This window comes from Prosopis cineraria, unplaced genomic scaffold (genome assembly GCF_029017545.1).
Source record: "Prosopis cineraria cultivar Desert tree isolate PC_DT_omini unplaced genomic scaffold, ASM2901754v1 PC12, whole genome shotgun sequence".
NCBI classification, from domain to species: domain Eukaryota; kingdom Viridiplantae; phylum Streptophyta; class Magnoliopsida; order Fabales; family Fabaceae; genus Prosopis; species Prosopis cineraria.
Genome location: NW_026555343.1, coordinates 9,517,202 through 9,544,213, shown reverse-complemented (window position 1 = coordinate 9,544,213; position 27,012 = coordinate 9,517,202). Strand labels below are relative to the sequence as shown.

The 27,012-nt window shown below is 32.1% G+C and overlaps 1 protein-coding gene across 7 annotated transcripts; it reads right to left on the bottom strand.

Annotated features, from left to right (window-relative positions):
* Positions 1–8,153: 8,153 nt before the first annotated feature.
* Positions 8,154–16,929, bottom strand: LOC129288033 (eukaryotic translation initiation factor 4G). Of its 7 annotated transcripts, XM_054924351.1 has the most exons (11): positions 16,682–16,928; positions 16,271–16,548; positions 15,924–16,054; positions 15,542–15,691; positions 15,300–15,373; positions 15,135–15,191; positions 13,815–14,844; positions 13,486–13,688; positions 10,340–13,392; positions 8,898–9,092; positions 8,154–8,815 (listed from the first exon to the last, which is right to left on the bottom strand). In XM_054924351.1, exons 2-11 carry the CDS (start codon positions 16,444–16,446, stop codon positions 8,485–8,487), a joined length of 5,400 nt encoding a protein of 1,799 aa, XP_054780326.1. In that variant the 5' UTR covers positions 16,447–16,548; positions 16,682–16,928; the 3' UTR covers positions 8,154–8,484. The 7 variants fall into 7 exon arrangements, with proteins under 7 accessions (XP_054780326.1, XP_054780321.1, XP_054780322.1 ...); XM_054924346.1 differs by having other exon boundaries at positions 13,486–14,844; positions 16,682–16,929; XM_054924347.1 differs by having other exon boundaries at positions 13,486–14,844; positions 15,542–15,673; positions 16,682–16,929.
* Between the last annotated feature and the right edge of the window lie 10,083 nt (positions 16,930–27,012).

Genomic DNA, 27,012 nt, shown 5'->3' with positions numbered 1-27,012 from the left:
TTTGGATTTGATGAGTGACCTAAATCCATTTATTTCATGATTGTCCCAATTATATCCATTAAAATTTTATCAACACTTGCTTAGCTTATCAAGATATTTTTTTTTCAAAATTTAAAATTTAATTTTTTAATTTTATATAAAATTTTAAATTGATCTAAAAAAAATTGTTCAAATTATAAAATTCAATTATTATGCATTATTTTTATATAAAATTTTAAATTGATCTCTTAATTTAAAATATTATATAAAAATAATGCATAATAATTGAATTTTATAATTTGAACATTTTTTTATCATCATCCTGTAATTTTAAAGAAATAAATGTAGAGGGAGACATGATAAACTAATTTTTTTAACAAATAAAATTATTTTCTTGTTTTTATTAATTTTTTAGTAAATATCTTTAAGATTAGACGAAACTCAATCTTGTATATGGGCTTGGCTCAATCTCAACCTACCGGATGCACAAGGATCAAGGGCTGGATTGATAGTCAACACAATCTTCCCCGGTCTTTATGCAACTACTAGCTAGCATAGGCTTTATTATTAGTCAACATTTTATAAATGTCTTTGCTGGCGGTCAGGCAATATTTGTTTGTTGGAAGAAATTTATATCAATTAAAATTTTTTTATATCAAAATTAAAAAAAAATATTTATTAATTTAAGTTAATTTTTTATCAATAAATATCCATTCAGATTTTAACAATAACTTATTTTAAATTAATAATAATTTATTTAAGTTTTTTTTATTTGAATTTTAACAATTATTAATTTTTAATTGATATACATTTTCTCCAATTATCATTTATCGTATCGTTATTTTTCCATACTTTTTATTTGTGCAATAAGGCTTGCCTTTTGGGGGGGGGGGGGACACAAACAAAACATTGATTTTGATTCCTATTACCAATACTTGTTACGGCTAACTGAAGATGAGAGGCTAGTTTGAGTGGTTGAGAAAACATGGCCATATGATCTGAACCGTTAATTAGTTTGACTTCATCAAATGGATGAGATCTCTGAATCAACCAATTCTGGGGGTCATGTGTAATCAACTTGTCATTCTTGCAAGTTGTGAACATCTTTGGTACTCTTCCATTTCTTCAGTAGTGAAGCATGTTGTGGATCGGTACAGGCCTCACCAGTGACTGATGCAAGTGCCAAATCCTATCAGTAAAGCTTGTAGTTAATTTCATTCCCTTGGAATACTCATATCTTATGCATTTGACTAAGGAGGGATTAACTATGTTCACTTATTAAGTTATTTTGAAATTGAAAGACTAATGTTTTAAATTATTAAAATTATAGAGACTAAATTGTTGCAGCAGCAATAACAAATCTTATCCCATTAGATATGGTTAGCTATGTAGATTACACAATATCATTGTGCTTTTTCATTTATCGAACTTTTAAGAATGTTATTAACCAAAAGGTTTTGGTTAATAACTTCCATAAGTATTGTGTTCTTTAATCTCTTTTATAAAGCTCAAAATTATACATTCTACTTTTTTTTACTGATGTCTCCCACGATCTTCTATATACATGTGCAAACTATTTTAAAAGATTTTCTACCAATTTTTCCTTAATAAATGCTACACTCACTTTTTTTTATTTGTGCTCATTCGGATTTTATCTTTAAGTGTATGTCTACACATCCATATCAACATTCTTATCTTTACTACTCTAACTTATGTTCCTATTATTGATTAAAGACTAACATTTACTATCACATAACATAACTAGTCTTATAATAGTTTGATAAAACTTCTTTTTTAAAATTTATAATTTATCTTTTGATCACAAATAACTTTATTATCCTTTCTCCTATTAAACCACTCAACTTATTTCTTATGTGCAATATCTCTATCAATTTTTTATCATGTTGAATAATAGCTCCCAAATATCTAACTTTTTTTACATATATAATTTGATCTCCTAATTTTACTTTCAAATTATTACTGACTGATCTCTTATCAAAATTACAAATGTAAATATTTTGTCTTACTCTTACTCAAGCAAAAAACCTCTTAACTCTAGTGTTTTCCTCCATAACTCAAATTTGTAATTAATCTCTTACCAAAAATCATATGCATTTAGAAATTTTTCTCTTGAATAGGCTCAATCAAAACATTTAGGATCAAATTAAACAAATAAGGATTCAAAGATAATCTCTAATGTAGTTCAATCATTATAGGAAAGCCTTTTGTTTTATCGCTAAACATTATTATGCTAGTTATTGCCCCTTCATACATATCTTGCATAGTTCTAATATAGGCAAACCAAACTCATGTCTTTTTCCAAAGTTTTCTAAAGTACTTTTCTTGATACATAATCATAATTTTTTTCCTAAATCAATGAAAACCATATGTAGATTTTTACCTTTACATCGCTACTTTTCATTAATCCTCTTGTAGATAAATCATTTTTATAGTTACCCTACCTAGCATAAAGCCAAATTGATTATAAAAAATACTAGTTTCTAATCTCAACTATGCTTTATCACTTTTTTTCACAATTTCATTATATGACGCTTAAGTTTAATCTATAATTTGCACAATTCTAAATATCTCTTTTATTTTTGTAAATAGGTACTAAGGTCCTTCTCCTCCATTCATCAAGTATTTTATTATACTGTAAGATCTCATTAAATAATTTAATTAGCCACCATACTCCCTTTTCACCTAATCTTTTTCACACTCAGTAGGAATACAATCAAGTCCATTAATTATACCATTTATCATCTTCTTGAAAGTTTCCTTTACTTCAATATCTTGTATACTTTGATAGAATGATAAATTTTGTTCTCTTTCATAAGTTACTAAATCTTTCAAGTTACTCCTTCTGTCCTTATATAAGGTGTTTTTAACCGAATCTCACATACCAATAAATGTTTGTTATTTAGTTGAACTCACATAAAAAGACAAGGACTTTTCAATTTTATCCCTAATAATATTATAATTAATATCATGATGGCAATAGGGAACATACACTTAATGATCTATTTCATTTTCCAAAATAAGGATAAAATTGTCTAATTAATTAAATATCATTGCCATCCTTTATATTTAGGAACAAAATAAGCTTATAGAAAATACTTTATATATAAGGATGGAGGGAGTACTAGGCAAGCCCCCTTCATTATTAAAAAGTTTGCAAAAGTATGTCTCTTATCTATCTTTAATATTACCATTGATAACCAAAAACTCTTTTTTCTTCATTCTTTATGCACCTTACTTGTTCCTTCTTCTTCATTTATAGAGACTAAATTACAATAAATTAGAATTTAGATATTGAGTTGCATCCAAGTTAAACTTATAGGCATTGAATCACATCAACTTAAAATTGGGGATCGAGTTAAAAAATAAAAGTTATAGGGATAGATGATTAACTTTCTCTCTCTTTATGTAACACCATTTCAAACATTAATTAATTAACTAATACTAAAAGTCTATACTTATAATATTAATTATTATTCTACCAAATCTCGGCCCGTTTGTTTAATATTGTTTAATATTTAAAAATAAATAATTTGTAGACAGTTTAAATGTTTATAAAAAGAGATTTATCTTGTAAAAATTTTATAAAAATAAAACATGATTTTAGAGGCAAAACAAATGGCCCCTTGTCATTCCTAATAAAATGTGTTAATCAGTCTCTAACTTTGAAGCATGGTGCATGGTTGTCAAACTTTCAAGTTGACTCTTAAAATTTAATATTTTTATATTTTTAACTTGCAAGATTTTTCAACTCATTTATAAACTTAAATTAGATATAAATTTAGTTAAACATGCGAATTTACCTTTGAGTTTACTATTTTTATGTTTTTAGATTACAAAATTATATTAACAAATTTATAAACTCGAGCTAGGTGTAGATTTGGTTAAACTTGTTAAGTTCATCAATTTTTTTTTAAAGTTTTGCAAGTTAAATATATACCATAAAAAATTCAGTTCATAAAAGTTATGAAACTTGGTTCAACAAAAAAAAAAACTTAAAAAGCAAAAACTAATATTAATAAAAATATAAAATACCAAAAATAAATTTTTATATGTTAAAATTTTTATATTTTTTATGATAATTTATCACTATAGATGTGTTTAATTTCAATTATTTATATTTTAAATATATTTAAATTAAATTATAGTCATATTTTATATTTTAATATTTTAATAATAAATTTTTAATGGCTATTTATTAATAAACATAAATTTTTATGAATTTACAATTTAAATTTGTAATCTCAATTTATTTTTCCGTCACTAATTTATTTAAATTTATAAATTTAACAACCTTTGCTTTGAAGTAAATGATATTACAAGTGAAAAGTATCATTACCTCATTTGGGGATTAGTTGATACATGGGTTGCCGTGAACTTGGGCCCGATGAGTCTTGCAGGGGGAGGTTTGATGGGCCCATCTCCTAAGAAAAACGATGTCCCATCAATTAAATGTTTCTTCTGCTCAGCTGTGATGTAATTATTATTCTTTTAATTAATGGAAAAATTCATAAACCAAAATATTTTCAATAAAATAATTACAGTTTTATTGAAAAATATATTAAGAATATAATGTTAAGTATTTAAACCTTTTCCGTAAATTACATTAAAAAAAAAAGTCTTCCCCATAAAATATCTCACATTGCCAGAACGGATAGCCCTTGTCAAAATTTATGTTACACCATCACATGTATTGCCTATAATATGGGGTGCTTTTCTGGAAAATTTATATGGCCTAAAATAATAACTAATGTAAAAATTTTTAAAAAAAACTATTATTTATTTACAAAAATATCACTTATGAAATTTTTTACGCCTTTCATTTATAATATACTCATTCCGTTAAAAAATGTAAAGTATTTTTTTGAAAAAATAGATGTTTAAAAATACAAGACATTTTTAGTCTTTCGAGATATAGTCATTATTTTTTTTTCAAAATATCCATATTGGTAATGATTTTATATTTATTATAGAGTGTTTAATAGGGATAAATATAAAAAGATAGAATTAGTTAAAAAGTAACTAACTACTTTATTAAAGAATAAAATTTAATTAAAATTTTTTTATATTTTTAAATAGAGAGAGTACTAATTATATGACATTTTTATGAATAATTTAGCTCACTGAAAACTAAAGTGAAAGCAATAATTTGGGTTGACTTTGATGGTTTGTATCCATCCATACTCATCGTTGACATGATATCAATATTTGTGATTTATTTTAGTTTCTTGACATGTGAGAAAATATATCTCGTTGACTTGTCATGAAGCATTAAAATACAATAGCTGATGAGACAACTTAATGACTAATTATTCTATTTATTCTCGTTTGGTACAACAAAACTCATGAATAAACAAGAATAGTCAGCTTGCATAAAATAAGAAGAAGAAGGATAGTCAAGCCACTTTCAAGTTTCAAGGGTCAACGATTCTTCAAAAATTTCCAGATTGATTGCCCAGAATGCATCATCTTTGGTGAAATTCTTGTTCATCCCTTACATAGATGCTCTCACTATATTTTTCTTTTTCGTTTTTAACACTAATTGAGTTGTAAAATGAAATAATGTGATTATTTACAAGTTTTCTTTCAAAATTTAAAAATCATTCTCCAAAATGTTACAACTCAAGTAATGTTAAAAATTATTCACTTTTAAATATGTAAAGTTGACTTGTTAATTATATAAGAAGATTTGTAAATTTGACAATCGGCCAATGCCCAAGGTTGGTCAAAATTGTACCTCTTCTATCCAAAATTATAAAATATTTTTAAATAAAATTACATATTAATAAAACTTATTAAATACACTTTACAATCTTATTTTTTTAAAATAAAAATATAAACTTTTAAAAATACCCTTCATTTAATAACATTAAATCCACACTTAATTAGTATTAAATAAAGAGAGATAAAGGATAATATTGAAATAAGCTTATTTAATGAAACATTAATCTTTTTAAAGTGTTTTATATTTTAAAATAGCAAATCTTCTAAAAAAAGTCTTATAATTTAGAATGGAGGGAGTATTTTAATTTCTTTTAGATGGATATAAAAATGATAACCCTAGCCTTTTTTTTTTAAAAAAAAAAGGCAAATAGTAGCAAACATATAAAGCAAGCAAGAAAAAAAAAAATAAAGAAAATGACCAAACATCTAACTGAAGTTAGAAGTAAATATGTGTCAGCCTGTAAAGGATTACCTCGAAGAAGAGTTTTGTGAACCGTCTTGAATTTGTTGAAGAAGAAGTCTATATCAATTATAACCATCGAAGATAAACCTTTAGCCAGAACCTTTTTAAAAAAAAAAAAAAAACAAAGAATTTCGGCCAGAAGATCAAATTAAAAATCTTGGGTCCATTGACGTTCATCTTCGGAGATAAGAAAATCAAAATCATCCATATTCATGGATCTTTACTTGTACCAGGTTAACAAAACAAGTTGTTGTCTATTGTGTAGAATTAAAATTTCCAACACAGTGAACTGTCGTTGCTTGTTTTTCGTGCAGATTAAACACCATCCAGTTCCCCAGGATTGGATGGGATTCTAAGAGGAAATAACCAAGAGACCACCTTTTTGCTTGGATCGGAATTCAAAGCCACTAACTTCTGATACATGTGAGTTTGCTTTGTTCCAGATACAAACATTCTTGAAAATTTCTCCAGCAAGTCAAACTCCATGTTAAGGATAAATTGTTTTAATAAGTCCTCGAGGACTTGCAAGCAGCTATTATTATCTAGAAAACCATATCTAAAGGATAAAGTTTCGCACCAAAAAGCCCTTGAAAAGGGAAAATCAAAGAAAAGATTAGGGATAGTTTCCTCTTCTTGGCATCCAAAGTTGTACAGACAATTTACATATAAATTATGTTTCCATGGAATATCCCTAATAGGAATCACTCCTTGAAGAAGCTTCGGAAAAAAAAGACAACTTGCTTTGAAGGAAGCGTAAGCTTCCAAAGAGAAGATCAAGGAAAGACTTCAAGGTGTTGAATTTGAATTGGATTCAACAAAAGTAAATTGAATCCTTTCCTTATACTGTAGTGGCCCAAGGTTCTATCTTTCCCAAATAGTTTATAAGGATATGGGAATGGAGGAAATTGTTGTAGCATCTTGCGGGGGCTAAAGTTGTTGCAGTGTATTCAAATCCCATTTGACATTTATCCATGATCAACAAAATTTATAGACTTAATTGGTATAATTTTCTTAAAGGAAACATATTTGTAATTTCGAAGGGCCTTCTTTGCAGTCTTCCTTATTTACTAGGGTTCTAATTTACAAAAGGTTAAGAGATAGGTAATTGTTGCGATTTCTAGATTTTAGGAGTGACATTGCAGACACTTGGAATCTAAAGTGGATTTCAAAAATGACACTTTGCCAACTTGAAATTTAGACGTGACCAGTACTCTGGAAAAAAACTTTGGGACCAAAAATATCATAAAACCCATGAAAAATCCATAATTGCGATGAAGAAATGAATGTGTGCGCGCACGTGTGTGGGGTAGCCACATGCCCAATTAACAAAAGCAAACTCACTATTTAGCGCCCCCCCCCCCCCCAAAAAAAACACTTTAGACATCAACAATTGAAATATTGACCAACCACCAAAAAAAAAAAGGAACTTGGATTGATTCTCATGATGATGATGATATGTCCGTTCACTTTCACGCCCTCTAAAAGGATAAACAAATAATAAATATAAAAAAGATTAATGTCAATAAATTTACAAAGTCAGATATATCTCGACAAGGTATTTTTATTTTACCAAGATCTCAATATATTAACATTTCAATTAAGCAATGTCAGCATAACTTTAAATACATGTAAATAAAATTTCTCAAATAATAAATAAACAAATAAATAGTAATTGGACTAAGTAAACAAATTTCTTCATTTTCATTCAGGGAGAGCCAATAATAGCAATGAAGAGCTGGGGATAAATTTTATCCTTGCATAGTTTAATGACCTCATATAATTCATGTAACCTACCTCACCTAGTAAGATAAGGCTTGTTGTTGTTGTTGTATATAACAAAGTTTAACCAACACTCCCAATAAACAATAGCACACCTACTATAGACACCCCAATTACAATATCACATTCACTACATTCACCAAGACCCAACTTGAGTAAACTATACCACGCATGCATAAGGTGATAATGGTGAATATCAATTTGCTCGTATATATATTTTAATGGACAGATCAAATCATACAATGCAATTATGAGAATTAAAACTTCTCATCAGGGACAAAGGGACTCAGCAGCCTAAGTTTTGAGATATGCCCAATTGAACCTTTCATAATAGCAATGATGTTGGAGCGTGTTACCATTAAAACAAAAAGGAAAGATCAGTGTATATAAATTATGACTACCCAACCACCCCATAGAGAGAATAATTTCAGCAAATTCAAACTCTAGTAGTACTAGGAAAAAAACAAAAAAGAACCCCCCCCCAAGCCTACAATAAAAGATACAATGAGAATCACTATACCCTAAATAAAATTTTCTAACTTTCTTGATATAATGGCATTAGGTGACCGGAAAGTCTCCAGCCTCAAGTTAGAGTTTGAGCGTAACTCACTCAGAACAGCATCCCCCTTCTCCATTTTTATTGCCTCCAAGGTGCTTCCAAGAACATGTGCTGCAAGTCCATTTTCTAAAAGTTGGCCTGGCTCCTCTCCACCTTCATGTAATAGCCAGCCGATCTCTTTCAAAGAGATGACATTTTCCGTCACAACTCTGGCAAAAATGCGGCCTAGAAATTCAGGTGCTCTGGGGGCATCATTAACAGCATCTTCCAGACCACTTAAAACAGATTCAAACCTAGCAATGGAAGAAATAACGGTGAGATTCTATGCAACATCAATTTTCTCTGCTAATCAAAAGACTTCCAATTAATTCTCACCCTAGGATAAGTTGAGACTGACTCAAGGTGCCATCCTGAGACTTTGTTAGGTTCACTAGTAATTTGGCCAAATGATCTCTTTCTGTGTCCTTTCTCTCAAACGAGTCTGTGACCCATAGAGAAATCATCGAGGGATGATAGCTTGGAGAGTTTAGATCTTTGACACATAGCGCAACTTCTTTTACATCTCTAGCACTGGAAATCAAAGCGTTCAGTCAGATAAACAACAAAATTGATGGAATGAAAACAACTTGATCACTGTAACATTGCCAGACTAAGAAAACCATGTATGTTGCTCAACACACTCAAAAAAATTTGGCTACTCTCAGTAATAAAATCAAAAAGATAAACATTGGAACAGTAATCATATAACTCTGAAACCAAAAACTACAAAAAAAATGTTGGGTGCATGTCAGAATTTTGTGCCTGTAATTTGTCCCCTTTTTTGTACAGGTCCAAAAATTGTAACTAATATCTAAATGATGTCACCCTGGTTGAAAAAGTCATAAGCAGCAGTAACTTCTGCAACCTTCTTCAGACAAATGGAAGTAAAGCAGTCCCAACCAATCAACTATAATCAGTACAGAAAGTAATAAGCCAAGAAATGATCGCACACCACCAAGTAGCTAGCATCCAGATATAAATCATAGGTTTGGCATAGACAAATTGCTTGCTTTTCAATATTAAAATTAACTATAACGTTATCTAAACAGTGTTTTGCAACCATAATTAATTATAAATGGAAAGCAGAACACTATTAGCAGGTTCTGGGTTCCATTGCGTGCACCATTGTAGATTTAAACAATGTGTAGCAGAAATTATTATATAGTTCAAAATGGCAACGAGATATATAAGGCTGAACTTCATAAGCCAAGCATTGTCTGAAATGGAAGATGCCTTCATAAATTGTGACATCTGTATCAGGTCCTCATAATCTTAACTAGAACACATTACTGCCAGTTTTTTATCTATATGACGTGCCAAGTATTATGTCAAACGTGTAAATCATATACTTGTAGCAGCAGACGTAAAAATTGAAATATCTATGGCTCCATATTGAACACACATTTTGTTCTCACTAAGTTACAACTCAGCTTAGCTAAGAACTAAATTTTGGCCATTAACCATCATTATAATCCCTGCACAATATTTATCTCCACTTGTAATTGTAATAGGATAAAGCTTAAATGTTCAATAATCTATTGCGATAAGTAATTCAAGATAAGCTTTTAGCTCTATGAATCCAACGTAAAACATTGACACAGAATGAGTAATGTCACCCACTACTTCTCATGGGGAAAAGTATGCCCTCATTAAAATCCAAGAAATAAAGGAAAGCATGGAAAATAATTGTTGCACAACATCCAACATACAGAAGTGAGAAAGACATACAATGGCAGCAAAAGATAAAAAAAAGCTAGATGAAAAGAGAAAAAAAATACCTGTAGTATTCTTTAATTGCTGCCATGGACATGTCCCGCAGTCGTTCTTCTGGGACTGCAGATCCTTGCACACCAGCAGTTAAAGTTGCAACAGGTCTCTCAAGATTCCAATCTGCATTTCTCAGCTCCTTATTACCATAATTAATAATACGCTCCTGAGCAGCTGATTGATCATGAGCAGTTGGACCAGAAAATCTGTCTGTTGCATATCTTGGCATGAGATCTTCTCTAGTGCTGTACTGAGCACGGTCTGATGAATTAGCATAACCATTAAGGCCAGAAATCATTCTTCGAGAATCAGCAGCAACTGGGAGTGCATCAGGAACAGAAGAACTTGGAATTCCAGCTGGCCCTCTAAAGGACATTCCTCTTGCAAGACCACCTTGTGGACCCAAAGTTATAGAATCACCACCTAAAGGTCTTTGAGGCAAATGAACTGACAAATTTCTACTCTCATGTGATAATCTATCATCACGACGAACATCCTGAGAGCCACCACTGCGAACCTGTGCAGAAGGCCCACGCAGCCCCATAGGGGTGTTGGGGGGAGAAAACATAGATGACGGCCCTCTTGGACTAAAATCCACAGGCATCCTTCTAGATGACGGTACATTACCTGGACCACGACCTAGCCTACCAGTTTGGGCCTGCCTCTCTTGGGCAGCATCTCTGTGCACCTCCTCAATCTTCTTTGGACCTTCAATTTTCCGCTTCTGTTGCCATTTGTTCTTTCTAAGATCAATAGCATCCTTCAACATGAATCTCACTCGAGAAGATAAATTCATGTTGTTTGATAACAATTTCATCCTTTCAAAATAAGCATCAATGTGTTCCTTGGCTTTGGGATGATCAATTATCGCCCCTATAGTACTCATCAGCTTGCACAAAGCTTCTATATCTTCTTCGTCAGGGTCCTTATACGATCCCAGTAACTTCGTGATGCACGCATGCATTATCCTCTCTGTCAACATTTTTTTCTTATATAACTCTCCAATCAACCGTATATTACCTAACATGCGTCTTCTCGCCTTAATTCGTTTCTCTTCCCTCTCTTCATTAGATTGCTTCACCTCGCCCTCATCATCCTTATTAGCCTCTTCTTGCTCTCTTTCACCCCTCTCAAATTCCTCTTGGCACTTGTTTAACAATAATCTCTTAAAAGTTATCTTTTCATTGTCTTCACTGAAATCAGGCAACTCAGCAGCTAGATGTAAGCAGAAATTGGCATACATTTCACAAAAGGTAGGCTCCATTAGAGCTTTCTCAAATATTTGAGAGATTACACCAGTAAGAGTGCCAGCATTGTCAATATTAACTGCTTTTACCTGCTCAAAAAGTTTCTCAAAATTCTGAGGAGTTAACTTGTTCAAAATGGCTTTCAACTGTCTTTGCTTTGCTTGTTCCTCATCTGTCACCTTACCCACCTCATACTTTTTCTCAGCTTTATGCATCATCTGCAGTGGGGTTTGAGGAGAAGGAATTAAACCCCTCTGCTGGTAGTTAGTTGCTCGGTGCCACCTCTCACCATCAGGGCTATTTCTCTGCATAACTCCCTGATTTCCCAAGGATTGCATTGGTCCAGAAAGGATCCCGCCAGCATATTGCAGAGGCATCTGAGCACGTGGGTTCCTCAAAACACCAAAATTGCCTCCTTGACCAGGTCGAAAACCTGCATTACCTCCAAATCCATCCATACGAATGTCATGTCCTGAATTAAATGGTCCAGGGACTTTACTCCACCGCTCTTCTTCAAACTTCCCAGACCCACGTCTATCCACTCGAGACATCCCACCAGGTCTATCTATAATTCTTCCTGGACTAAGATGTGAATCACGTTCAACACGAGAACCAGTAATATTAGAATTCATCAAAACCTCAGCAACGTCTGCTGGAATTTCAAAACCATCAGGAACATCAATGCATTGCTCTTCAAATTTTAAAAGGAAATCTCTAGAGTATTTTTTCTCCATAAGTTCACTTCCATCACTGATCAGTTGAGTTTTATCTGCAACTTCCAATTTTGGAGAAGACATGTCAGCAGCATCTTCCCAGTCATCAGGCTCAGCTTCATCATGTTCATCTTTCTCAGTCGCTGTAGCATCTGATTGAGCAGCCTCATTAGGCAACTGCTTTAAACTTCCTGGTAACATGCTTTCTTTGCTCTCTGAAGTTACAACTTCTTTCTTTTCCTCAGTTCTCTTGTATGCATTATAGAGATCAGAAGTTGACCCAGCAGCATCTGCTTTCTGAAGAATCTCCTTTCTTTTCTTCTTGCCTTTGGTTGTAGTTTTCAGCTTATTTGGCTCTGAAATAGGTCTATCCTTGTTAACTGATGTTGGAAGGGAAACGGAGCCACTGTCTGCATTCTCTGAACAATCCTTGCTATGTTTTGAAGTTGCTTCTGGGAGATCACCAGAATTCTCATCAGATGTGGCAGAATTAGCACAAATAGATTCATTACTAACCGTACTATCATTTCTATTTAAATAGATATCTCTAGAATCCAAATTATTTGAGGTGGACATGCCTAAATTATCACCCTTTCTGTCACATTCTGAGCTACAATTTGTAGATTCATCCTGCCATTCCAGTCTTTGTGGTACATCTTGTGATTCCTGAGCTGCATCCTGTTCTGTTTCTTTAAACTTCATCCCATCGTCATCACTTTTTTGTTTAAATACATCAGAAGATTTTTCATTTTTATTACCCCCTTCAAGAATCTGCGTCTTTGAAAGTTCATCCTGTTGTGATGATTCCTCTAACTTATCATGTTCGTGGTTCTTCAAACTATCAACACCTAAAGCACCAACTCCTTCAGCTGAGATGCAAACAAAACCTTCAGCAGAAGGGTCAATGTTCATTTCATTGGCATCAGGAACATTATCACTGTTAACTGTAACTGACAATGCCTCTGGTGTGCTAGAGCTATCTTCACTGGTTATTTCTGCAAAAGGCTTTTTGTTTTCTACAGTATCAGAAACTTCACTATCCGGCATAATGCTATCAACAACTTGAGAAGGTACATTAACCACCATCAGAGATTTTACAGGCACCTGTGGGAATAACCAAAAAGAAAATAGACTACCTCAAGTAAATTAAGACAAAAATAGAAAAAAAAACAATTTACTATTAAAGCATTCAAGTACCTGATGCAGTGATTCTCCTCTCTTCCCTGTTTTCTTGTGATTATCAGTCATAGAGTTTGACCTACTAAGAGATTCCTTCCTTCTGCCTTCATTGTTGGACACAACTGAGGCAGAATTCTCACTCACAGAAGCTGAAGAAGGCATCAAAGGAGTGGATGCAAGCTTCTCGGCAGATCCAGCAGCAGGTTGTTTTGGCAATGACCCTGGAACAAAAGAATCACTGGATGACTTTGAATGCTGTGAAGAGGTCTCAGAATAATTATCAGACCCTTTCTGAGACACAGTGGAGCCAGCATCAATAGATGCCCTCGAAGAGCTAGGAAATTCACCCGTTTTAACACCAGAGCCACCACTGGTTTTGATGCTAGCATGAGTGAGCCCAAATGTAGTTGATGAAATCACTTTAGGGACATCACGAGGATGTTCCAGATTTGGCATTTCACCATGGCCAGGAACAATAGTGCCAGTCTTACTAACAGGCAAGGAACTAAGAGATATTTGATTGTTAAAACCTGCATTTTGGGGGGCCTGGTTCACTGGATAGTTAAATCTTGGCTGCTGAGAATTAGGAGTTACGTGGCTACTTGATAAAGGAACAGAACTTGAAGGTGGGATAAAAAGAGAGCTGCCACTGTATGTGCTAGATGGGTGGTAATAGTTGAGGGAAGCGGTAAACGATTGAACAGGTTGAGACTGAGAAAGTATATTAGGATAAGACCTAGCACTTGATGAGGTAACATCTGAATGTGAATCTGCCTTTTTGTCAACGTCAAACCTCAGCTCTTCATGCGTCTCAGGATGAGTAATCCTGACAGTGGTAGTTTTGCGAGGACCAGCAAATTTCCCCCCTTGCTGCTGGGAATACTGTGGGTTCATGTTAATACCTGTGTTACCTAACTGATGGGGCAACTGAGGACTCATTTGAGAAGTGAAACTTAAGTTTTGTCCCTGATGCATAATTCCCTGAGCATGAATAGGATGTTGAAGTCCTGAAACAAAAACTTGCTGTTGTACTTGTGCAACATTTCCCATTGGTAAATGCATTGATATAGGCATCTGAAGAGATGCTGCCGTCAATCCCTGAGATTGAATCTGTGGATTAGGAACACCAAACTGTACAGGTGCCTGTGATTGATGATGATATGGCATCGCCATTGAAATCCCAGTCATGGCAACAGATGGCTTTTGCACCTGGCTTGATGGGGGCAAAGCTGACACGTGCTCCTCCTTTTTCGCCTTGTTCACTGAAGGAGCCTCTACAGCATTAGATTGGTCCATAACACCACCATTATTCGGTGGTGGTACCTGCTTTGGAGGTGTTGGCACTGAAGGCACAGGTCTAAAAGAATCATGACGAACCTGAAAAAAAAAAAGTCAGACAACAAATTAATATTTCCACGGTACAGAATAAGAAAAGATGAAAGAATATGCAAAGATGCTCGTCCTCTGTTTTTATTACCAGATTTTATTCCCAAAAGCCAGCTCCTGCTGAACCAATTAAGATATAGTAGACAAAATGTAGCTACCATTCAAGATTCATCTTCTAAAATTATATTCTTTTTCTTTCTCAAGATGTTTGCAGTGGCAATAAATCCATATTGTAGCACAAAAATAAGTGGGATTGCATGGAAAAGAATAAACCTGCATACCTGATCTCTTTTCTGCTCATCCAAATTTGGAGGAGCTGAGCTTGTGCGAGCAGGAACCTAGTTATCAGAAAATAAACACAATTAACTACATTGACTAAAAAATCTAAGCAACATTCAGTGTACAATACTTCAGACACATTAACAAAAAACCGATAAGAAACATACAGAAATCCCATTCATGAAACCGGGACTAATGGACCCAAATTGGACAGCAAACGGCTTGGATGAATCTCCAGGGGCTGCATTAATTATAATCATAATTAAAAAAATCAAAATTCAATCAGTTCAGTCTTAAAAGTCACACGTGAGAAAGTAAATAATTTAAATTTTTCAAGCTGCAATGTGAGCATATTAGGATTTCTTCCTTGTCTTATGTAACGAGTACAAAGCAGGCAGCAGTAACATACCCTTGGCAGGGGTTGTAGGAGCTGCTGTATCAGAACTCACGGTGGCAGGTCGAGGAGTTGGAGCTTTCGGAACAACTCTGGTGCTCTTCTGAACAGATGACAGTTCAGATAACTTGGCAGCTGCATTTGTAACTGGTGCATCAGATGCTTCTGTTATACCACATGAATGAAGTTCATAAAGAATATTCGCAATCATAATACACCAAACACTCACATGCTGACATAAAATTATACAATGGCAATGGAATCTCAGAAGGACCTTTTAAAGTAAGGCCAATACATGCATTCATACGCAAAATTCCACCAGATAACATAACCAATCAATAAAGGCAAGGCAGGACAAAACCAACGTTTCCCCACCCCAACAAAATGTCAAACATACCCGGTGATTGCTGTGTATGGGCACCATTTGGTATCGTCCCGCCTGTAGAAGCACTATTAGACTCGGCTGAATTCACAGGGGGAGGGTTTACCCTAGATTGCCCACCATGTGGATAATCAGACCTCTTAAAACTAGGACAAGCAAGAAGCAGAGTTAATAGAACAGAAAGAGCACACTGATGAGGACGATAGAAAAACACAAGTCACAGAACTCCGTTTTCCCAATCTGACGCATTCGTCACAGTCCAGACAACACAATTCTACATAGAAACGTAGAAATGACGCCGCTCACATTCCCACAATCCAACAACAAAGACAAGAAACTAAAACTTGGAAAACCTAGCCTACCTCCGATCAGAGGGCGGTGAGGAACCCGAAGTGATCACGGGAGAAGGCGCGGGCCCGCCGCCAACACCCTTGACGTACGTGCCTGAGGAACCTCGCTGCTGATTGAAGCTCCCTGATCGCCCGGATTTACGGTGATGATTGTCGCTCTTATCGGACCTTGATTGATTGAAGGACATATATCCCAATTCTTAATTGCTCAACAGACACAATCAGAAAACCCAAAAAATTAAAAAGGAAAAGGAAAAGAAACAAACAAACTCCTCTCTTTCAAATTTTCCCTGCAGCCAAACAAACAGATCCACAGTATTATGAAAAAACAACCTTTCAACAACTCAAACCCGTCAATTATCATCAACCCATAAATACACACACAGTAAGACCAAAAAAAAAAAGGGTTGTCGAAGGAAGCACCTGCACAGTGAAGTGTGGTGGATTAGGGTTTTATTGGGTTGTCATGCATGGCAGTGCGAGACGAAGGGCCTGGTAAATAAAAAAAAGTAAGGAGGAAAAAAAAAAGGAAAAGAAAGGAGAAGAGAAGAGAGAAGAGGGGAAAGAAAGAGAAGAGAAGCCAAATCGGTTGATTTCGTAGGAGAGAGAAAGGAGAGCGTCTGGTAACAAACCAGAACACTGTAAGGCCTTAAAGGAGTGGTCAAAAGATGAAGGTAGGATTCTTAGATCAGTAATCGAAGAGTTGGCGTTTCAGTGAGAGTTCTTCGCTCGGTTTATTTACTTTCATCCTCCTCTCTATCTCTCTCTCTCTCTCTTTTTTTTTTTTTTTCAAATTCTTTATCTACTCTAATTAAAAAAATTATATGTAGTACTCTTAAATTATTTTTTATTTTAAAAAATTATCTTCATTTTAATTTTTATCTAAATTTTAAAACAATAAAAAAAATTTTGAGCTTGTACTCTAGAGCTCGGGTGGGCTTCACTTATATATACTTAAACCCAAAAGCTTTATTACTATAAAATTAATTATTTTTTTAAATTCTGTCTAAACATCTTAAATTTTTAATTTTAAAATTAAGCTAGTTAATTAAAGGCATTTAAGTAAAACTGAATGTTAGTTAATTTAATAACGGCTAGTGATAGCTAACACGCCTATCAATTTTAGATACAGCTTTTAGATCAGGCCTAGAAGTTATTTGAGCCACTTGTGCTAAAATTTAAAAAGTATTTTAGATTGGCCCATTTTATGCCATTCGTTGGCAAAAGGCACCATTTGCTATAGTGAATGATCTAAAATTTTAAACAATCAATTCACAATTTGCAAACTATAGAAGAGAAGGAAAAAGGAGACAAAAAAGGAGCAATGGGAGGGAATATTTTGGTCTACTAGGGCAAGCTTTTAAGACCATTCTAAGGGAATTTAAGCTTCCACACTCTAAGGTAATCGCTTTCCTTCCTTCCCTCTTCTCTCCCATGTGATTTTCTGCTTAAGTTTCGCTTTGGGGATAATGATTTCGAACCTCTTGATGGTAGGATCGAACCCATTGGTTCTAATGAGACTAATGGAAATTTTTTAATACTTCTAAATCTAGTTTTTGAGGATATGATAAGGTTATAGGTTTGGAGCTAGGGTTTCAAACAAACCCTAGCCACTTTAAGGATGAATTTGGATTTTTGAGTGTTAGATTAATTGTTATTTAAATTAATGGGAGCTAAATAGAGTTAATGAAAGTTAATAAACTCTTTGGTTGTCATTTTAAGCTTGCATTTGGGAAATTTTAATGAGGAAAGTGTGAGATTAGGAGTTGTAAGTGGCTTTTAAGTGGATGTTTAGTGATTGTGGATTTACTTTTGATTGTTGTTTGACCTTGTCAAATGGTTGTTAAGCTCGTGATAAACTCAAAAGCAAGTATTTAGGGGGTAACCTTTTAATTCTCAAAAGTTTGAGGTAATTAAGAGATCTCTAACTTATACTATTACTTGTTAGATTGATTTTTGTTATTTTGTAAATATGACTAATGTGAATTATTTAAAAGTAAACTTATTTATTATTTTAGAAACTATATATGCAAGGATGGCTTTCTTCAAATTTGCATTGAAATAGATTTATATTGAAAGTATTTTATATTTTTGGAAAGATTGTCTTATGATGGTGGAACTTTATATGCATGTTTGTTAGGGCCATGGGAGCCTCAAGGCAAATAAGATAATTGCCTAGGGGCCCAAAAAAATTCATTAATATCCCTCATATGAAGGGATGTATTTGTACAAATTTATAATAAATGGTAAATAAAAAAATAAAGCCTCAATTTTTCTCCTCATTGAAAAATGAAAAACTTTTCATATTTCCAAAACAATATTGAATTTTTAGGTTGGCTCCAACCTAGCCATTAATGATCATTTATTTTCTTTTTATAGACTACAATTCCTATTTTGGTATTATTATCTTAGACTCTCTCTCTTACCTTTCATCTTCACGTTTCTCCCTTATCTTCTTGCTTTTATTAAGCGATAAAGCCTAGAGAAAGCATTCATCAAATACCTTTCTTGCTGTAATTTTTTTTTTTTTTGCAATATCTTTTGAGCCAACCAAAGCAATGGAGCCTTGGAGGGAGGACAAGTCATCTATGCCTATTGTATGAAGTTCTAATCCCTCGGTGCCTAAATCTCCAGACTCTAAGCAAGGTGTGTTTGTTCCTTTCTTTCTTTCTAGTCCATTTTAAATCAAGCTAGAGGCATTTTTGTCTAATTTTTTATTATTTCTAGTGGTAAACAAAAACTGATTGAATCAAAATGTGGTGCTCTTGATAAATTTGTTACTATTAATGATAAAAGAGATATAACAACAACTTTAGTTGATGAAGAAGTAATAGAACAGCCACCTATGGATGATGTTGAAAATTCTGGTAAGTTTAATTAAAATAAAGAGCAACAAGAAGATGATACAAATTTAAACAAAGATAATGAATTAGAAGAGAATGTTAAATATAAAAGTTCATCAACTGACATATCTAAAAATATTTATGACCTAGCGCAATGGAAAAATATTGATGAGAAGTTTACAAATTTGATGGTAAAAAAGGGTCTAATCAAGTATAAAAATTTGCAATTTCTAAAAGATAAAAATAACAGACATTTTTCTTCATCTTTTTACCAATGAATAATGCCTGAAGAAAAATATAATAGAGAATGGCTAGTTTATTCAAAAGAGTTTGATAAAATCATTGATTTTGTTGTAAGCTTTTCTATTTAAAAAATAATGTTAACCAACTAGTTAATGAAGCGACTAGAGTTTGGAAAAATCTTGGTTCCAAACTTAAAAGTCATGAACATATCATTGATATGACCAAAAGGAATGAACTAGAAACAAGATTGAGAAGAACAAACACAATTGATAAAAGCGTATAGGAACAAATTAATAAAAAAAATGAATACTGGGAAAAGGTTTTACTTAGAATTATAGCCATAGTTAAATACCTTTCTAAAAATAATCTTGCCTTTCGTGGGACAAATGAGAAGATATATGAAAAATAAAATAATGGCAACTTTTTGGGTTTGACTGAGATGCTTGCAAAATTTGACCCAATTATGCAGGAGCATGTTAAACGAATTAAAAATGGCAAACTTCTTGCTCATTACTTGAGTAATATTATACAAAATGAACTTATAAATTGTTAGCTTCCCAAATAAAAAATATAATAAAAAAAAGTCAAAGATGCAAGATATTATTCTATTATTCTTGACTGTACTCTCGATGCGAGTCATAAAGAACAAATGACTCTAATTTTGAGATGTGTTGATAATATGAGTTCTCTAATAAAAATAGAGGAGCATTTTGTTGAATTTTTAAAAATTGATGATATATCAGGTAAGAGCCTTTTTAATGAACTTATCAATGTGCTGAAAAAAATATGAGCTTGATATTAATGATATAAGGGGACAAGGTTATGATAATGGAGCTAACTTGAAAGGTAAGAATCAAGGAGTGCAAAAAAGATTATTGGACACAAATCCTAGAGCATTATATACACCATGTGGATGTCATCATTTGAATTTACTTTCATTTGGTATGGTCAACTCATCTCCTAGAGCTCTCTCACTGTTTTTTTTTTTTTGGATTTCTACAACATATTTATTCTTTATTTGCCTCTTCCACCAAATGGTGGAAAATTTTGCAAGATAATATATGCAAATTTTCTATAAATCATTATCTCAAACTCAAAGTAGAATTGAAAGCATCAAAACAATAAAGTTTCAAGCATCACAAATAAGAAATGCTAATATTCAATTATCAAAATCAAGTGAAGATCCCAAAATAAAAAGTGAAGAAATGTGTTTAGCTACTTATGAGATTGAGAATTTTGTGTTTTTATTAGGAATTAGTAAATCACCCGTGTGTTGCAAGGGATGTTATTTTTGCAGCTTCTTCTAATAGTTAGATGGTAAAAAATATTTACATATTGAGTAGTTATATGCCTAAAATAATAATAAGATGTAACTAATATGTAAATGATTAATATTTCAGAATGATGGTAAAAAATCATGGTGATGACGCATTAGGTAAATTTTAAACCACTATCTGATCTCAGGTAATTTGTTAACACATATTATAGATGAATGCAACCACTTATTACACCAAATAGAGTTAACAAAAAAAATTATGGCATCTCAATAAATAGGCAGTTATCATGCATCAGTTAGATTATTGAAAATCTCCCTATAGACTACATTGAATGAAACATTTGTAGAGTCGGGAATAAGGGCCGGGCTTGACGGGCCGCCCGTTTAAGCCTGTTTTAATAAGGGTTCGGGCTTAAAAATTTGACATTTTTTAGGGTAACCGAGCTTCGAAACCGGCCCTTTTAGACCCTAGAAAAATGGGCTCGGGACCGGGCGGCCCGTGAAGCCCGTTTTACTATTCACAAAGTATTGTTTTCACCTCTTTCCAGATAATGTGCAAACATTGATTTATATTTTGTACCAGCAATTAGTTGAATTGTTTTGTGCCATTTTATAGTAATTTTTACATTTTATCTTGTGATATATGTATAGATACATATTTGATAATAAAATAATTTAATTAATAATTATTGTAGGTGATGATGAAGAAGCTGCAGAAATAATTAATATTGAGCCTCCGCCGCCATCTTTCACAAATGGATCTACATCTAAGGGTTTTAATATTTTATTTATGGATGATAATGAGGGAGATCTTGATTAGGATTGATGATGATGTTTGCCTTCATCTTATTTGGACTTTTAAATTTTTTGTTCATTTTTTAGATTATGTGAGACTTTGGTTTGATATATGTTAAATTTTAAAATATTCTAAATAAATTTAAATGTTGAATTTTATTTTATTTTATTTTATTCTTATCCGGGCTTACGGGCCCAGCCCTAAGCTCTATGAATAAGGGCCGAGCTTCAATTTTAGGATCAAATTGAGGTAACCGGGCTTTATGGGCCTAGGCCCGCCTGTTTACCAACTCTAAACATTTGTGGTCTTACCATCTACATTAAGAATTAATATCTTCAACCTTTTTCTACTTCGCACTCGAGATATAGCCACCACATATAGCTGGCCATGTGTAAAGAAAGGCTTTGGTAAGTAAAGCCTAATGCTAAGTAAGCTCTAACCTTGGCTCTTGTTTATGGTTATAGTGAAGGACAATATAATTGGAAATTGTCTCCTACGAAGAGTGAATGTTAGTCAAGAGTCAAAAAATGACATATCAATCCTTAGACTATAGACCTTTGTCCCCGCATTCAATCCTGAAATTATTGTTTGCTTCTAGAATATGTTTTCCTACCTGAGTGACAATTAGACGCATGCCACTACAAAGAATAAAAGATTTATTAATATTTCTTAAGAGCATAACAGGAGCTCCAACTTTAAGCGTCAACTCATGGTTTGGAAAGCTAGACATTGATATTGAGTTTAAAAACTCAATGAAATATAAATCATCAATTGAGTCAATGACACGTTACCCTTCGTGGACATGGTCAAGGGATTGTTGTTCTTTGAATCTTGGCACTCATATAATAGAAGGCTTGTATTATGCATATCAACAGTTGCGACAAATAATCCCACATAAGATAAACAAAATCCATTATTATTGCCTTAGGAAAAATTATTGTAAAAATAAAAAAATAGACTGAGCAATAGCTAATGCACAATACAAAAATAATCTATTAGCTTATCTATTTCTTAACCGCTTACTATTTTGGTCTTCCAGTCTTGTAATGGCTCTCCTCTTCCTCCTCATATTGTCCATACGTTGCTTCCTAGCAACTAACCGAGCATGCTTATCATTGGGCATGTTGAATTCTATAGAAGCACATTTGTTTTCACAACACATACTTAACACATACTTAAATTATAATTATGCATGTACAAAAGGTGTGAAAAATTAGTGAAATTAATTATGCATAGTGATTCATTACATGACGGGGCATTAGGTGTCAACTGATGAATTATTGTTTGTGTTGTCAATTGTGGCAAACCTCCTCTAGTCATTGAAATGGGCACTGAGTTGTGAAGTATATGAGATTTAATTTAGAGTTCAAAAAAGAAATGTATTGTGCAAGGACTAAAAAATTAGATTCCTTATTGTCTTGGCACTCGATCTCATTTAAACATTCTCTCTTGCCTTTAATGACAATCTTTTGATACATTCATGCATTATATTGATTGGCACGTATAGAAGACTCATTCAAACCTTTGTCATTAAAAAATACTTATCATTTAACATATAAAGTGCTAATATAAATGCTCATGAGATAATAAGAATAAGATATGAATAACACCAGCTTACTGGATGTGATATCAGAGAGTGGTTTCTTTATAGAGTGTTGAGTTGTTACGAAGATTCATATTACCTATGAAATTGAGAACAATAAAACAAACACATGATCGTGGTTAATATATGAAAATAACACATGGTTGAGTAAATATACGTAAAAAATGTGTCAAATGGTGTCTTAAAGATTACTTATATAATTAACATGTACGAACGTATAAAAAGGAAACAAATTACAAACATGAAAAGTTTACCATCAATACATAAAAACTAAGTATTTTACTCACTCGATTTAAACCATAACATCAAGTGAAATTAAATTCATTATTCAACTACATAAATTTAGTTACACATACATAAAAAAAATTGAGCATTAAGAAAACCCATTCATTCCTATGTCACGACATAGATATTCATACCTCAACGTCTAAACTCCCCATAAAAGTAATTATCACGTAAAAAGGATAATGTGTGAGCAAAATCCAACTTATTGTTGTGATGTCAAAGAGTGGTTTCAATATAAAGTGTTAAATATTTAGAACTAATTGAAATTAAAATGAAATTATTAAAATTGAGTGAGAGAATCAATTGACTGATAACATAATTTATCTTCATGGGGAAAAATACAATACAGTAAAAAAATGCCTCTAACAAAATTATTTTTAAAATTCACTTAAAATCGTATAAATCAGTATTAAATAAAAAGATTTCTTGCTAATGTATTTCTATTTTATGCTATATCTTATTTGTGTATTGTGATTAAACTACAATGATATAAAGTTGAACCACTATTTATGGTTCCTCATTTTCAAGAAATCAACGATGGGAAAATCAATCAATTTGAAATATAATTTTTGTGTAAATAATTCAAATTAAATATACAAAGGTTTTATATAAATTTTTTCCTACTTATATGTATTACTTATGCAACACATTCTAATGCTATCATACTTCCAATCTAATTTTCATATCATTATGATTTTTTTCATCCTTACAATTTAATGCAAATTGTTTAATGTCAATCAAATATTTGAGCAATTAATTAAAATTATATGTACGTACGTACGTATGTATTAATTATGCAATTAATTCAACACATTATGATGAGGTGAATTTATTGTAAATTAAGTGAAACCGTTTGAAAATAAATTACAAAAATGGCATTAGAAAGTTTTTATTGGCGTAAAAACATTTTAATTTTGGGTGTTTTATTTTTTATTTTTTTCATTGCACTTCCATTACATTTCAAAACTTGTTAATAAAATTGATCTTATATATCTAATATTTGAAAATACAAATTGATTGTCGACTAAATATTTTCAAAGCTTCACTCATAAAAAGTAGTCTAAACTTGCACACATTACATGTGCAATTAATAAATCACTTCTCAATTTGATTTGCTTCTTCATCTTTGTGGACTTATCTTTTTGAATAATTGAATCCTTCATTTTCACAACAATGATGGATCCATGCTGATAAATCGTTGTAATCACATCAAAGCAACGAACCTCGAAGTCCACAAAAGATGAAATTGTAGCCCTACAAATGAAAATTGTACAATTTTTTTTTTTAACCAAAGAAAATTGTACAATTACACGGTGGTTACAAAACAAAATTGGAGACTGGTGAAACTCACCTTTATAGGCTTTGATATGTCTGCGTCATCCATTATACAAAGGACATCATATGCAAACCTAACACGTGTTTACAGCAATACAAAACTTAAAAATAAATTCTTTATATAGGAGTTGATCAAAGTGCTCAACAGTTTAATTATCATTACCAATGTTCTTTTCCAAACATACCAGAACTATAAGAAATAAAAAAAGTCATTCATGAAAGCTAAGGGGTAGATTGTTATTGTTACGAAAAAAAACATAAATAAAAAAAAATCCCTCATTTATTGAATAATTTGATGCAAAATGTGATAAAGAATTCATAAAAATAAAATAAGATCAATCAATGCTTGTGGGAGGCATTGTATAATAGTGAATATGATTACAATTATTCGAGAATGTAATTCACTAGGATATGATATTGGCCAAAGAGATTAGCAAATATCAGGTTCATTTAATTGTTTATTTAATGCTATGTATTATTCACATAATACTATAAAATAAACATATTAAATCAAAAAATTAAAAAAATCAATATTAATTATTAAATACTAATCACATTGAAAGCTGGTATAAGTTTGCAACATGATAATAACTTATTAAAAGAGGAAAAAATAAGCATAATATTAAAAAATTAATAATAGAAAAAATTCATACCCAATAAGTTACATCTCATAGCTCAAGTGTACAACATTGCAGTGCAGCATCTTAGAAAATTTACAATCAAATATGATGAGTTCACAAAGCCAATTTCATCAATAACCTTAAACTTCATCTTATACCAATGTTAACATATATAATTTTTTATATATTATCTCGCGAAGGGTATACAACACTCAATGATATGTACAATTTTATTTATTCTCTTGATACCAGAGGAGAATTAATTACTTTTTCCTATGCTCATCAACAAAACTTTTTAGATTCTTGTTTTGAAATGCAATCACGGATTAGTTGCACATTTAATAATGACTAATTAATTATTTTGTTAATGGAGAGTTAAATTTGTTTAGAATTGTTGAGGAGAATTAATGCATCAGATTACACCACAAAAATGCTTAATAAATGATGTTAATGGAGAATAATATATTGAAAAAATAATATTTTGTTTTAGCTATTTAATAATAGAAAAAATTCATACCAAATAAGCTACATCTCATATATCAAATGCAGTAAGTAACACTATAGCACCTTGATAAACTCAAGATCAAATATGATGAAGTTTAAATGAGTTGATTAGATGGCTCATTTAGTATATAGCAATATTTTAAGTGTTTAAATTTTTGATAATCCGCCCTCTGGTTGCATAAATATTCTACATGTTGATAAGATTTAGATTATCTATCTGTACGGGTTAACCTCGTGACTTTCTCAAAAAAAAAAAAAAAGGATGAAGTTTGTGGAGTTGGTGTTATCAATAGCCTTAAACTCCACTTTATAACCTACGTTGACAAAGCACATGTTCATACATTAGCTTGCAAAAGGTTCGTAAACATACATATTCAAGTAGTCATAATAAAATTGATTTGGTTTTTATATATCTAAAACAACACTTTTCACAAGTGGTCACCTTTTTCACAATAAAATTCAGCTTTATGGAGCAACTTTTCTTAGACACTTGCAAAAGTTGTAAAATCATCCACACTCAATCTCAAACCTCATGATAGTAGCCTTGCTATAATTAAACAGATAGTGTCCTGTAGTGCTCATGAATATGTTAGTACAGAAGCCTTTTGTGAATATGGGAGAGAAATAATAGGCCATGGAATAGATAATGCTCAAAGCTATAAACCTTAATGAAATACTTATGAGCATGGCTTCGAATTTGAATTGTAGTCCTTGTGCCAATAAAATAAAGGATTCCAAAGTTTAGACCAAGTGCACACATAACTCTTTCTTTGATTTATATTTAAAATTACATAAAGTGAATTCACATTTTTTTATCTTCGAAAGATACAATATTTGTCATAATTTGAGAGAAAAATTATGATCCAAGTTTTTAGTTATAAGCAATAAAAAAAATACTTGACAATCATAACTATCACGTATTTTATGAAAATAATTAGACCTCATTCTTGCATTAGACATGGAGAGTTGAAATTAAATAGTACCTTAGATCTTTCACCAAGCCCATGCCTTGTCATATAGCTTGAAAACTTTAACAAACTTCTTATGCTATTCATCCATTGCTCCTTATATTTCATGATAACATATGGTTTCCTTGTTGAAGTAGATACAAATCAAATTAACTATATATTCTAAAAACAAATAATAAAGGTTTTAAAAACTGAATTGGCCTATTTCACCATTTCAACCATAAATTGACCTTTGGTTTAGCTTGGCACAAGCCATTAAACCGTGACAAATTGATCTAGTG

Excerpts from the sequence above, each read along its gene's own strand:
- LOC129288033 (XM_054924346.1), bottom strand. The coding sequence starts at position 16,446 with ATGTCCTTCAATCAATCAAGGTCCGATAAGAGCGACAATCATCACCGT. Across the intron at positions 16,055-16,270 it reads TCACCGCCCTCTGATCGGAG|TTTTAAGAGGTCTGATTATC; the intron begins GTAGGCTAGGTT and ends TGCTTGTCCTAG. Across the intron at positions 15,192-15,299 it reads GTTTCATGAATGGGATTTCT|GTTCCTGCTCGCACAAGCTC; the intron begins GTATGTTTCTTA and ends TCTGATAACTAG.